At 27.7% G+C, this 14,181-nt stretch overlaps 1 protein-coding gene across 1 annotated transcript in view; it reads right to left on the bottom strand.

Annotated features, from left to right (window-relative positions):
* LOC144849007 (uncharacterized) overlaps positions 1-8,640 on the bottom strand; it is a 51,202-nt gene extending 42,562 nt beyond the window's left edge. Inside the window, exons 1-4 of the mRNA XM_078705959.1 lie at positions 8,480-8,640; positions 6,518-6,589; positions 2,107-2,178; positions 782-853 (exon numbers count right to left, since the gene is read on the bottom strand). Of these exons, the coding sequence (XP_078562085.1) occupies positions 782-853; positions 2,107-2,178; positions 6,518-6,589; positions 8,480-8,640 (377 nt within the window). The remainder of the gene's footprint in view (positions 1-781; positions 854-2,106; positions 2,179-6,517; positions 6,590-8,479) is intronic.
* Positions 8,641-14,181: the final 5,541 nt, after the last annotated feature.

Raw genomic sequence — 14,181 nt, 5'->3', positions numbered from 1 at the left:
ATAATTAATATTGATAATTGTTAATATTTTACTAAACCTTAAAAAAAATAATTTATATACATATACAGTATGTATTGATGACATTTTGAAATTATACAATTTATAATATTCATTATTATTTTTATTTTATTATTTATTTTTGCTGTCAATCTATCAAATACATTGGCTGGCAATGTACTTATTTGGTTCTTGTACAACCACCTTCAAAGTAAAAATAATGTACAGTAACAATTACAATATTCAAGCTGTTTGATATGTCAACTTTTATTTTTCATATACATTTTGACTTTTTTGTATAGGATTTCAGTCAATGGAAATTATCTACATAGTAAATACTGATGAGTATACTTTAATTAGGCAAAAATAACTACTAAAATATGAAAAGTGATTTTTAAAAGATTATGTATTGATCACCTTATTCAATGATACTATGCATAACATTCAATGTTATAAATTATTGTATTATTTATTTTCAAGACAAATTAAACAAAGAATTGAAATACTCATGAACACAATTTCTTTAGAAAATTATAAATATTTAGTATCATTTTAATGTATATAATAATAATTAATTAATAAATCTCTTTAGATAATGACCAATTAAAAATTAAGATCTTTATAAAATGAATAATTAATATTGATAATGGTTAATAATTATATACATATACAGTATGTATTGATCACATTTTGAAATTATACAATGCATAATATTCATTATTATTTTTATTTTGTTATTTTAAAACAAATTAAACCAAGAAATAAATATGTGCAAAATACTTACAGTTCTATCAATGCTGTCAATTTATCAAACACATTGGCTGGCAATGTACTTATTTGGTTATCGCCCAAACTCCTTCAAATTAAAATGATGTACAGTAATATTCAAGCTGTTTGATATGTCAACTTTTATTATTCGTATTCATTTTTTAGAATTAATTTTAAAGTCTTTCAGTCAATGTATATTGTAAATACTGATGAGTATAATAAGCCTAATACAGGTCATTAGCAATTGAAGTGACGGTATCTATCTCTCGTGACGTCACAGTAATTTACGGCGATGGCCAGCTAGCTGTACGGCGAGCGCGCGCAGCGATATTGTAACTTTCACGATTATTCTGAAATCATTATGTACACCCCTAATAAAACGTTGTTAAAATATGGTTCTCGGTCAAGTTGTCCTTCAATGTATTTAATGAAATAATAATTAAATATCTTTAAATGACGACAAATATCAATCATCAATATCTTTAAAATCTGAATAATTTGGATTGTTAATGATTAAATAGTTTACTTACCCTATTGATATTTCTAAGATATTGTCAGTATGTATTAATCACATTATGAAATTATACAATGCATAATATTCATTATTATTTTATTTTATTATTTATTTTTAAAAGAAATTAAACCAAGAAATAAATATGTGCAAAATACTTACAGGTATGTCAATGCTGTCAATCCATCAAATACATTGGCTGGCAATGTATTTATTTTGTTACTGTACAAATACCTTCAAAGTAAAAACAATGTACAGTAACAATTACAATGTTCAAGCTGTTTGATATGTCAACTTTTATTTTTCATATACATTTTGATTTTTTATATATAGTCTTTCACTCAATGATAGGGAAATTATCTACATAGTAAACGCTGATGAGTATACTTTAATTAGGCAAAAATAACTACTAAAATATGAAAAGTGATTTTTAAAAGATTATGTATTGATCACCTTATTCAATGATACAATGCATAATATTCAATGTTATAAATTATTGTATTATTTATTTTCAAGACAAATTAAACAAAGAATTGAAATACTCATGAACACAATTTCTATTTTAAATATTTAGTACCATCTTAATGTATATAATAATTATTAAATAAATCTCTTTTTTAAATAATGACCAATTAAAAATTAAGATTTTTATAAAATGAATAATCAATATTGATAATTGTTAACATTTTACTAAACCTTAAAAAAAATAATTTATATACATATACAGTATGTATTGATCACATTATGAAATTACACAATGCATAATATTCATTATTATTTTTATTTTATTATTTATTTTTAAAACAAATTAAACATGACCAAATACTTACAGTGATGTCAGTGCTGTCAATCTATCAAATACATTGGCTGGCAATGTACTTATTTTGTTATCCCTCAAACTCCTTCAAAGTAAAAACAATGTACAGTAACAATTACAATATTCAAGCTGTTTGATATGTCAACTTTTATTTTTCATATACATTTTGATTTTTTATATATAGTCTTTCACTCAATGATAGGGAAATTATCTACATAGTAAACGCTGATGAGTATACTTTAATTAGGCAAAAATAACTACTAAAATATGAAAAATGATTTTTAAAAGATTATGTATTGATCATCTTATTCAATGATACAATGCATAATATTCAATGTTATAAATTATTGTATTATTTATTTTCAAGACAAATTAAACAAAGAATTAAAATACTCATGACCACAATTTATATTTTAAATATTTAGTATCATCTTAATGTATATAATAATTATTAAATAAATCTCTTTTTTAAATAATGACCAATTAAAAATTAAGATTTTTATAAAATGAATAATTAATATTGATAATTGTTAACATTTTACTAAACCTTAAAAAATAATTTATAAACATATGCAGTATGTATTGATCACATTTTAAAATTATACAATGCATATTATTAAAACAAATTAAACAAAGAAATAAATATGTGCAAAATACTTACAGGTATTTCAATGCTGTCAATCTATCAAATACCTTCAAAGTAAAAACAATGTACAGTAACAATTACAATATTCAAGCTGTTTTATATGTCAACTTTTATTTTTCATATACATTTTGATTTTTTTGTATAGTCTTTCAGTCAATGATAGGGAAATTATCTACATAGTAAATGTTGATGAGTATACTTTAATTAGGCAAAAATAACTACTAAAATATGAAAAGTGATTTTTAAAAGATTATGTATTGATCACCTTATTCAATGATACTATGCATAATATTCAATGTTATAAATTATTGTATTATTTATTTTCAAGACAAATTAAACAAAGAATTAAAATACTCATGATCACAATTTCTATTTTAAATATTTAGTATCATCTTAATGTATATAATAATAATTATTAAATAAATCTCTTCTTTAAATAATGACCAATTAAAAATTAAGATTTTTATAAAATGAATAATTAATATTGATAATTGTTAACATTTTACTAAACCTTTAAAAAAATAATTTATATACATATACAGTATGTATTGATCACATTATGAAATTATACAATGCATAATATTCATTATTATTTTATTTTATTATTTATTTTTAAAACAATTTAAACAAAGAAATAAATATGTGCAAAATACTTACAGTTTTGTCAATGCTGTCAATCTATCAAATACATTGGCTGGCAATGTACTTATTTTGTTATCCCTCACACTCCTTCAAAGTAAAAACAATGTACAGTAACAATTACAATATTCAAGATTTTTGATATGTAAATGCTGATGAGTATACTTTAATTAGGCTACAGTAAAATAAAGTATTAAAATAAGAAAATGTTATTGTCATGAAAACAATTTATATAGAAAATTTTAAATATTTGTATATTTTTATTAATCTTGTTTTTCTTATTGTCACTTGTATATTTTTAATTATTTTTATATGAGAATGCTGAATATTCTCTATCAGCTTACTGTTTATGATGATATAGTAATTTTAAAGTATCTTAAATGACCAATTGTAAAACTATTAATATCTTTAACCAATTCATCCTGATAAGTGCTTATATAATGAATAATTTATTATTTACTTAGAAAAAGTTAAACATAGAAATTATTATTTAGTCCTTCAGTTTTGTCAGTGCTGTCAATCTATCAAATACATTGGCTGGCAATGTACTTATTTGGTTACTATACAAATACCTTCAAAGTAAAAACAATGTACAGTAACAATTACAATATTCAAGCTGTTTGATATGTCAACTTTTATTTTTCATATACATTTTGATTTTTATGTATAGTCTTTCACTCAATGATAGGGAAATTATCTACATAGTAAATGCTGATGAGTATACTTTAATTAGGCAAAAATAACTACTAAAATATGAAAAGTGATTTTTAAAAGATTATGTATTGATCACCTTATTCAATGATACTATGCATAATATTCAATGTTATAAATTATTGTATTATTTATTTTCAAGACAAATTAAACAAAGAATTGAAATACTCATGAACACAATTTCTATTTTAAATATTTAGTATCATCTTAATGTATATAATAATTATTAAATAAATCTCTTTTTTAAATAATGACCAATTAAAAATTAAGATTTTTATAAAATGAATAATTAATATTGATAATTGTTAACATTTTACTAAACCTTTAAAAAAATAATTTATATACATATACAGTATGTATTGATCACATTATGAAATTACACAATGCATAATATTCATTATTATTTTTATTTTATTATTTATTTTTAAAACAAATTAAACATGACCAAATACTTACAGTTTTGTCAGTGCTGTCAATCTATCAAATACATTGGCTGGCAATGTACTTATTTGGTTACTATACAAATACCTTCAAAGTAAAAACAATGTACAGTAACAATTACAATATTCAAGCTGTTTGATATGTCAACTTTTATTTTTCATATACATTTTGACTTTTTTGTATAGTCTTTCACTCAATGATAGGGAAATTATATACATAGTAAATACTGATGAGTATACTTTAATTAGGCAAAAATAACTACTAAAATATGAAAAATGATTTTTAAAAGATTATGTATTGATCACCTTATTCAATGATACAATGCATAATATTCAATGTTATAAATTATTGTATTATTTATTTTCAAGACAAATTAAACAAAGAATTAAAATACTCATGACCACAATTTCTACTTTAAATATTTAGTATCATCTTAATGTATATAATAATTATTAAATAAATCTCTTTTTTAAATAATGACCAATTAAAAATTAAGATTTTTATAAAATGAATAATTAATATTGATAATTGTTAACATTTTACTAAACCTTAACAAAATAATTTATATACATATACAGTATGTATTGATCACATTATGAATACAATGCATAATATTCATTATTATTTTATTTTATTATTTATTTTTAAAACAAATTAAACCAAGAAATAAATATGTGCAAAATACTTACAGTGTTGTCAATGCTGTCAATCCATCAAATACATTGGCTGGCAATGTTCTTATTTGGTTACTATACAAATACCTTCAAAGTAAAAACAATGTACAGTAACAATTACAATATTCAAGCTGTTTGATATGTCAACTTTTATTTTTCATATACATTTTGATTTTTATGTATAGTCTTTCACTCAATGATAGGGAAATTATCTACATAGTAAATGCTGATGAGTATACTTTAATTAGGCAAAAATAACTACTAAAATATGAAAAGTGATTTTTAAAAGATTATGTATTGATCACCTTATTCAATGATACTATGCATAATATTCAATGTTATAAATTATTGTATTATTTATTTTCAAGACAAATTAAACAAAGAATTGAAATACTCATGAACACAATTTCTATTTTAAATATTTAGTATCATCTTAATGTATATAATAATAATTATTAAATAAATCTCTTTTTTAAATAATGACCAATTAAAAATTAAGATTTTTATAAAATGAATAATTAATATTGATAATTGTTAACATTTTACTAAACCTTTAAAAAAATAATTTATATACATATACAGTATGTATTGATCACATTATGAAATTACACAATGCATAATATTCATTATTATTTTTATTTTATTATTTATTTTTAAAACAAATTAAACATGACCAAATACTTACAGTTTTGTCAGTGCTGTCAATCTATCAAATACATTGGCTGGCAATGTACTTATTTGGTTACTATACAAATACCTTCAAAGTAAAAACAATGTACAGTAACAATTACAATATTCAAGCTGTTTGATATGTCAACTTTTATTATTCATATTCATTTAGAATTAATTTTACTTTAATTAGGCAAACATAACTAATAAAATATGAAAAGTGATTTTTAAAAGATATTGTGTATTGATCACCTTATTCAATGATACAATGCATAATATTCAATGTTATAAATTATTGTATTATTTATTTTCAAGACAAATTAAACAAAGAATTAAAATACTCATGACCACAATTTCTATTTTAAATAAATTTAAAAAAAATATTTAGTATCATCTTAATGTATATAATAATTATTAAATAAATCTCTTTTTTACATAATGACCAATTCAAAATTAAGATTTTTATAAAATGAATAATTAATATTGTTAATTGTTAACATTTTACTAAACCTTTAAAAAAATAATTTATATACATATACAGTATGTATTGATCACATTTTGAAATTATACAATTTATAATATTCATTATTACTTTTATTTTATTATTTATTTTTAAAATAAATTAAACATGACCAAATACTTACAGTGTTGTCAATGCTGTCAATCTATCAAATACATTGGCTGGCAATGTACTTATTTGGTTATAGGACAAATCCCTTAAAAGTAAAAACAATGTACAGAAACAATTACAATATTAAAGCTGTTTGATATATGTTGATGAGTATACTTTAATTAGGCTACAGTAAAATAAACTATTAAAATAAGAAAATGTTATTGTCATGAAAACAATTTATATAGAAAATTTTAAATATTTGTATATTTTAATTACTCTTGTTTTTCTTATTGTCACTTGTATATTTTTAATTATTTTTATATGAGAATGCTGAATATTCGCTAACATCTTACTGTTTATGATGATATAGTAATTTTAAAGTCTCTTAAATGACCAATTGTAAAACTATTAATATCTTTAACCAATTCATCCTGATAAGTGCTTAAAGAATGAATAATTTATTATTTATTTAGAAAAAAGTTAAACATAGAAATTAATATTTAGGCCTACAGTTTTGTCAGTGCTGTCAAACTATCAAATACATGGGTTGGCAATGCACTTATTTTGTTATGTTCTAGGCTTATAGGTACAGTGATGTAGTGATAGGGTTGGGGTATAGAAACTGACTCCACGGAATGAAATTATTTCTGATATTTTAATCAATAGGTGCCACTAATAATTATATATTCTTGATTTACATATTCTTAAATATATTTTTAAAATTCCAAGTTATAAATAGACTTACAAAAATAAAAGTGTTATTCTCATGAACACAATTTCTCTATCAAATTCTAAACATTTATTATCATCTTAATGTTTTTCATAAAAATAATATTTTAAATCTCTTTAAATAAAAACCAACTATCAATATTAGTATCTTTTAAAAGAATAATTTATTGATAATGGTTTAGTATTTACTAATGCTTTTAAAATATATTGTAGTATTGTATTGATTACTATACATTATGAGATGATTAAGACTAAGAGCAAAATACTTACAGCCATTCCAGTGCTGTCAATCTATCAAATACATTGGCTGGCAATGTACTTATTTGGTTTTTGTACAAATCCCTTCAAAGTAAAAACAATGTACAGTAACAATTACAATATTCAAGCTGTTTGATATGTAAATGCTGATGAGTATATGCTTTAATTAGGCTACAGTCAAATATACTATTATTGTTGAAAACATTTTCCATAGCAAATTTTAAAATATTTTTATATTTTTATTTTTCTTATACATTTTGAATTATTTGTATGTGAGAATGCTGAATATTCGCTAACATCTTAATGTTTATGATGATATAGTAATTTTAAAGTCTCTTAAAGATGTATTGTCCCCCAAAAACATGAAAAATGAAGATTAATTAAATCAGACTTTGAATATTTTATTTTGTAGTTTTAATATAGGTAATCACTTCCATAGAAAAAAAATGAAAAAAAATAATGTTTTCACTTTTAAAATAAATGGTTAAATTCAACCAAAAATCCATTGGCTGGCAGCCAATTTGACCATTTTTTTGCTTTAAATTACATTTTTTCAGGTAAATACATTTATTTTAGATCCAACTATTATGTTACATTAAAATGAAATATTAAAAAAAAAATGTTTTAAGAATTATTTTTTCAGGGGGACAATACATCTTTAAATGACCAATTGTAAAAGTATTAATATCTTTAAACGATTCATCCCGATAAGTGCTTAAAGAATGAATAATGTATTATTTATTTAGAAAAAAGTAACATTAATATTTAGGCCTTCAGTTTTGTCAGTGCTGTCAAGCTATCAAACACAAGGGTTGGCAATGCACTTATTTTGTTATGTTCTAGGGTTGGTGTATAGAAACTGACTGCACGGAATGAAATTATTTCTGAAATTTTCATCAATAGTAATAATTATATGTATAATCTTGATTTTCATATTTTTAAAATTCCAAGTTATAAATAGACTTATAGCAATGAAATGTTCGCCTCACAATAACCCTATACTTACAATTCTGTTACTGAAACATGATCATTATACTCGTTGATAGTTTTGATGTTATTAATACTCCATGGAAGACGACATTCCACTCTGTGACCGTTAGTAAACTGCTGAGGCGCAACACATTTGCAGCCGGTTGGACATTCTGCTTCTGCTGTAAAGACAGACATATATAGCATATAATATATATAAATAATATACCGTAAATCTTCTAATTGTAACCCTTGGTTAATATTATTCTTTGATTGTTTTTTAGGGTGGGTTACTATTAGAAGGGGGGTTACTATTAGAGTTACTATTACTAATCTTAGTAGAGACATGTCTACCTAGCAGTGACAGCACTAATAAACAGTGGTGGCGCGAGGGGAGTTTTGTTCTACAGCATAGCCCCCAGCCCTCCCCCGTCGGGGAACGCGAGTACTTTTCGTCGGGGAATAATATACAGTAAACATCATTCGCGTTCACTTCGTAGCTTCAACGCCTAGAAAACCGCAACGTTCCATTTTTTTTTAGTACGTCGCAGGGCTATTGCACTTTATATGTATGCATTATTGCATTATTGCCAGCATCTATAAACAATAGGTACGCACTTGTCTGGCGGTGTCCCTTTGCATTGACAGCATTGCGGTTTACGCGTGATATCATGTTCCATCCAGGGACCAGATTGTGTACTGTAGTTAAGTTTACCGAAGCGTTACGTCGTGTACTGCGTATCGATGTACGCTTCAGCAAAAGTGTACGAATTGTTTTTGAGGTCTATTGTTCGTGACGTATGTTTTGTTTTGCATGATTAACCCTCTGGAGTAGGCCTACCTCAATTATACGTTTCACTGCATGTAGGCCTACATTCCTAAACAAGGCGTGCCATTTTTGTTTAGCCAATATTTTATTGTCGAAATAAACTGATTTCCCCGACGGAAACTGGTATACGCTTGCGGACGCATTCCCTTCCAAATAAAAGACAAAAGGGCCATTTTTAGGCCTCTCGGCCTGATATTTTTAAGGTATAAGTATAGGCCTAAGTGTAATTTTTTTAAACCTGCAGCTCTATTTTTCACAATTTTCTTAGCTCAGCCTAAACAACTTTAGAGCTGGTCATGGATACTTATAATTTCGTTTAATTTATCAATAGGGTCTATATAAGTGCAATTTCCAGGGACCTATAGCAATTCTATTTTTCACAATTTCCTTAGATCCACCCAACCATCCATGGTGGGTCCTGTATGTAGACTTATAATTTCGTTTCATTTATCAATAGAGGTCTATATAAATGCATTTTCCTGGACAGCTATTCTATTTTTCACAATTGTCTTAGCACAGCCCTAATGGTAGGGCTGGTCCTGTAGACTCATATATTTTGTTTCATATTTCAGTATAATTTACGGGGACCTAGCAACTCTATTTCTCTCTAATTAAATTGAGTTAGATAATTAGTTAATTTTGGTAAAAATCATGTTCAATTCAATATATTTTGTCACTGTCAATACAAATAAAATGTTACTGTTGATACTTTACACGGTTTCGTTAACTTAAAAATAAAATCGACAAATTCATCATATCCCCTTAGGTCGACCTTATGACTAGGCCTAGGGTAAGTATTAGTGATGCTGATTTCAAGATCGATTAATATTCTTTGAAAATAGAAAAGTATAAGTACTTATGAGGCCTAATTCTAAAGTGTTGTATTCAGGATAAAGTTAGTTGAATTAATTTGGAGTCAATATTATACAATGCAGGTGCAAAAGGGAAACACCCACTGAAACCAACACAATGGAGTAAATATATATCAACAAACAAACCGTCCAGTTTGTTTGTTGTGAAACAAAGGTAAATATTTACTCAACGGGCGAAAATATTGTGAGTTTATTTCTGTTTGTGATAATTATTTAATTAAATGTATTGTAAAAAGCATTAATAAATGAAACCTACTATGTTTAAAATTGTGTATAGATAAACAATTATTGTTTTTAAGCTGTCGTATATCTTAGAATTTGTAATCTTAGGTTATTGGGTCTCAGGTTTCGTGATCTTATGTCTTAGGGGGTCTTAGCTTTCGTGATCTTTCGTGACACCCTGCAAAAATTGTAAATGCGCGCCTTGGGCGGATCTGTAAGAAAATTGTGAAAAATAGGGCTGCTAGGTTGCAATTATACATAAAATTGATACTATGAAACGAATTTACAAATCTACAGAACCAGACAACCATGGCTGGGATGGAGCTAAGAAAATTTAGAAATAGATCCCGGAAATTGGACTTCGAAACATTAAACAAAATATATAGCCTAAGTCCCTATCCTGTTTGTGACTGAGCTAAGAAATTTTTGAAAAATATAGCTGTTAGGTCCCGGAAAATGCACTTATTGTACTTCGAAATATGAAATGAAATTTATAAGTACCTATGACCAGCTTTATGGTTGAGGCTGGGCTAAGAAAAGTTTTTAAACTAGAGCTGCAAGCCTTCAAAAATTGCATCTTATAGGCCTACTTTGGAAACATCAGGCCTAGAGGCTTAAAAAAGTGGTCCGTTTTGCCTTTATTTGGATGTGGGCAGGGGTGCCCCAGCAAGCGTAGACCCTTTTCAGTCGGAAAATCAGTTTATACCTCCCAAGTGTATGCGTGCGTACCATCTGGACTTCCGAGTGGTGAAAAGTTCATGACATACACAGGACATTGACAATTTAATAACTTAGCTATAATAAGATGTTGGCTAAGCGAAAATGGCATGTTTATTTTTTGTTTAGTAATGTATGAAATATTTATTTTATGTGCCCCGCGGTACAGAAGGTTACTTGTAAATTAAAAAAATTGGTGAACATACGAACAATTAACATAATTCTATTTTGCTGTAGCGTACGTCACACACAGTAACTACACGTAACAGTCGGTAAACTCCGCCTGGAAAGTAACTACAGTACACATTTTGGTCCCTGGATGGAACATGATATCACGCGTCTGGACCCAACGTTGAACGACGATTCGTACAAATGGACATCGCTGGCAATAATGAATGCATATAAAGTGCATAATAGCCCTCTGACGTACTCACGGTCAATGGAACGTCGCGGTTTTCTAGGCGCTGAAGTATGGCACGCCAGGACGATTTTTACTGTATATTATATTCCCGACAAAAAGTAGCCTACCCGTGTTCCCCGACGTGGGCAGGGGAATAGGCTCCCGGCGAGGGGGCTAGAGCCCCTGTCTCCCCAGCTTAGTGATGCTCGCATAGCCCCACCCCGCTCCTGCTTCGGAAAGATCCTGGCGCCACCGCTGGCTGAGTCAGACATGTCTACCTAGCTGTGACGAGTAAATGCAAATAATCTAGTTGTGTGCCAGCCCAATTAATAACAATTAAAACTAATTAGCAAACACATTAAGTAAAGCAATCATACCGAGAACGGTGACAGGATTGGTCTTGGTAACCGGATTGGTAACACGATCAACAGAATCGGTAAAATCATGATCGGTAACAGGATTGGTCGCGGTAATCGGATTGGTAACACGATCAACAGAATCGGTTACAGTACGATCAACAGAATCGGTAATATCATGATCGGCAACTGGTTTGGTCTCGGTAACCGGAAAGGTGACAGGATCGATAACGGAATCTGTGACATGATCAGTAACGTTAACGTCAGTGAAGCTGATACTAAAACAGCGAGAAAATAACAATGCAATCAATATAGCAGCAATAGAAAACAGTAGTATGATTCCTCTTAAGATGAACATCTTAACTTAATTCACTCGTAAACTTTACTTCTGCGAGTCCGCTCAGCATATGAACAATATACTTTGTTTACTATCTTCATCTACCTGTAGATATTGCATGCTTTTAAGATGTTAAATATTTAGATGAAGTACATCACCGGATGCATTAATACAATTAAGAATTGTTAATACTTAATACTATTATTGATATTCATGTGATAAGCACAAGATTTATAAAACACATGGACTATATCAACTAGGATTGTTGAAATGGAATAATAAACTGAACTTTACAGTTCAACTGACGACGTCATGACGTCATGTGATATATACAACCAACTCCATCCATGTGCTATTACTAAAAACCCGGACCATACTAAATAGTTAATTTCAATATTAATCAGAGAAGAAGTTTTTTTAATTTAAAAACAAAATTTACAGTGTACACACCGTACCCTTTTAACGTAATTCATTGCATATTACTGTTTAAATGTTATTGCATATTACTGTTTACATGTTATTGCATATTACTGTATACATGTTATTGCATATTACTGTATACATGTTATTGCACACTGTAAATGTGGAATATAGTATAAGTTTTGGAACAATAAACAGATTATAACAATTGTATTTTTGACTGAGCGTTTTAGTTAATTAAAACTTATTTTACATTTTCTGGTTTGAAAAGGAATTGGTTAGCAGTAATTTTGCAAAACTGGTTGGCAAGGCGAACCTCAAACCTTCGATAACAAAAAGAAAAGGCGAACAAGTTGAATTCAATATAATATAGTTGAAACAATATCAATAATCATCGTGTATTTCTATAATAATATTATAAGTATTGTTATGAATTATGCATGGATTTGATGCAGCAACGATCGTCGTACAGGAAGTTCAAAATACGCAAGTTGAACAACATTGCCACGTCAGCCAATCAACGACTCACAACAGTTACCAAAGATTCAGCCAATCAAATCTAAGCCGAAGCTTGTTAATTTTTCAGTGAAATATGTTACGATCATTATCAAAGCCACTGTGGCATATGCATAATTGATAACAATGTACGTTGGCCTACATTATTATTGTTTCTCCTGTGTCACAACTGTATTAAATCGATATATTGTTATTGATTGATTGATATATTGAATGAATTGTTTTCATGCTTAGAGCTTTTGTTAGCAAACATTCTAGATAGTCTTTTCAATTACATTATTTTCATTATAGTTCTTACAAGTTCTTTTTATGTTCACCCTGCTGATGATATTCCGATCTGATTTGAAATCAGTCCCTGTACTTCGATAGGTTGTCTTGGCACAAAACACATGCGGTATCTTATAATGTAGGCCTAGTAACAACAAGGCCAACAGCCATAAGTCGCGTGCTCTCATAGTTAAAACTTGTCTGTACATCAAAACAGTTCAAAAAGTACAGAAAAGCGATAAAACGCATAGTGATACCGGACCGACAGACAGACCGACAGACCGACCGACATAGTGAACTATTGAGTCGCGTCCACGCGACTAAAAACACCGTAAGTCTAATACATGATGGCAAACACAATATCGTTCGAATATGATATATATAGGCCTAGGCCTGGCGCCACCACTGTACTTACGGCTGCTGCCGATAACAGTATGTAGGGCTATACAATCTTATCCATCCGCTAATAATGTAGTTCCGTATACCCAACCCTTAAAATTACTAAAATTGTTTTATGTAACATTATGGGTGAGGGATGGGGAAGAGGATGGGTACAAAGAGGAACAATTTTTAAATATATTTTTATCCACTCAGTAACCAAATATTTGTTTCCGTATTTACAGTATTTTCAAAGTGTTGCAATACTATATCTTATGGTTTTAAGTTTATTCTCCAAGGGCCCATACATTTTCCTACTTGTGTTAAACCATGGAGGTATACCTCAATGGTTAAACCAAATAATTTGGAATGTTCCATTCATCGCAAATCAATACATTGTATAAACATATATCAAAAACAATTAT

The sequence above is a fragment of the Antedon bifida genome, chromosome 7 (genome assembly GCF_963402885.1).
Source record: "Antedon bifida chromosome 7, ecAntBifi1.1, whole genome shotgun sequence".
NCBI lineage: Eukaryota > Metazoa > Echinodermata > Crinoidea > Comatulida > Antedonidae > Antedon > Antedon bifida.
This window is presented reverse-complemented; position numbering and strand designations above follow the sequence as displayed.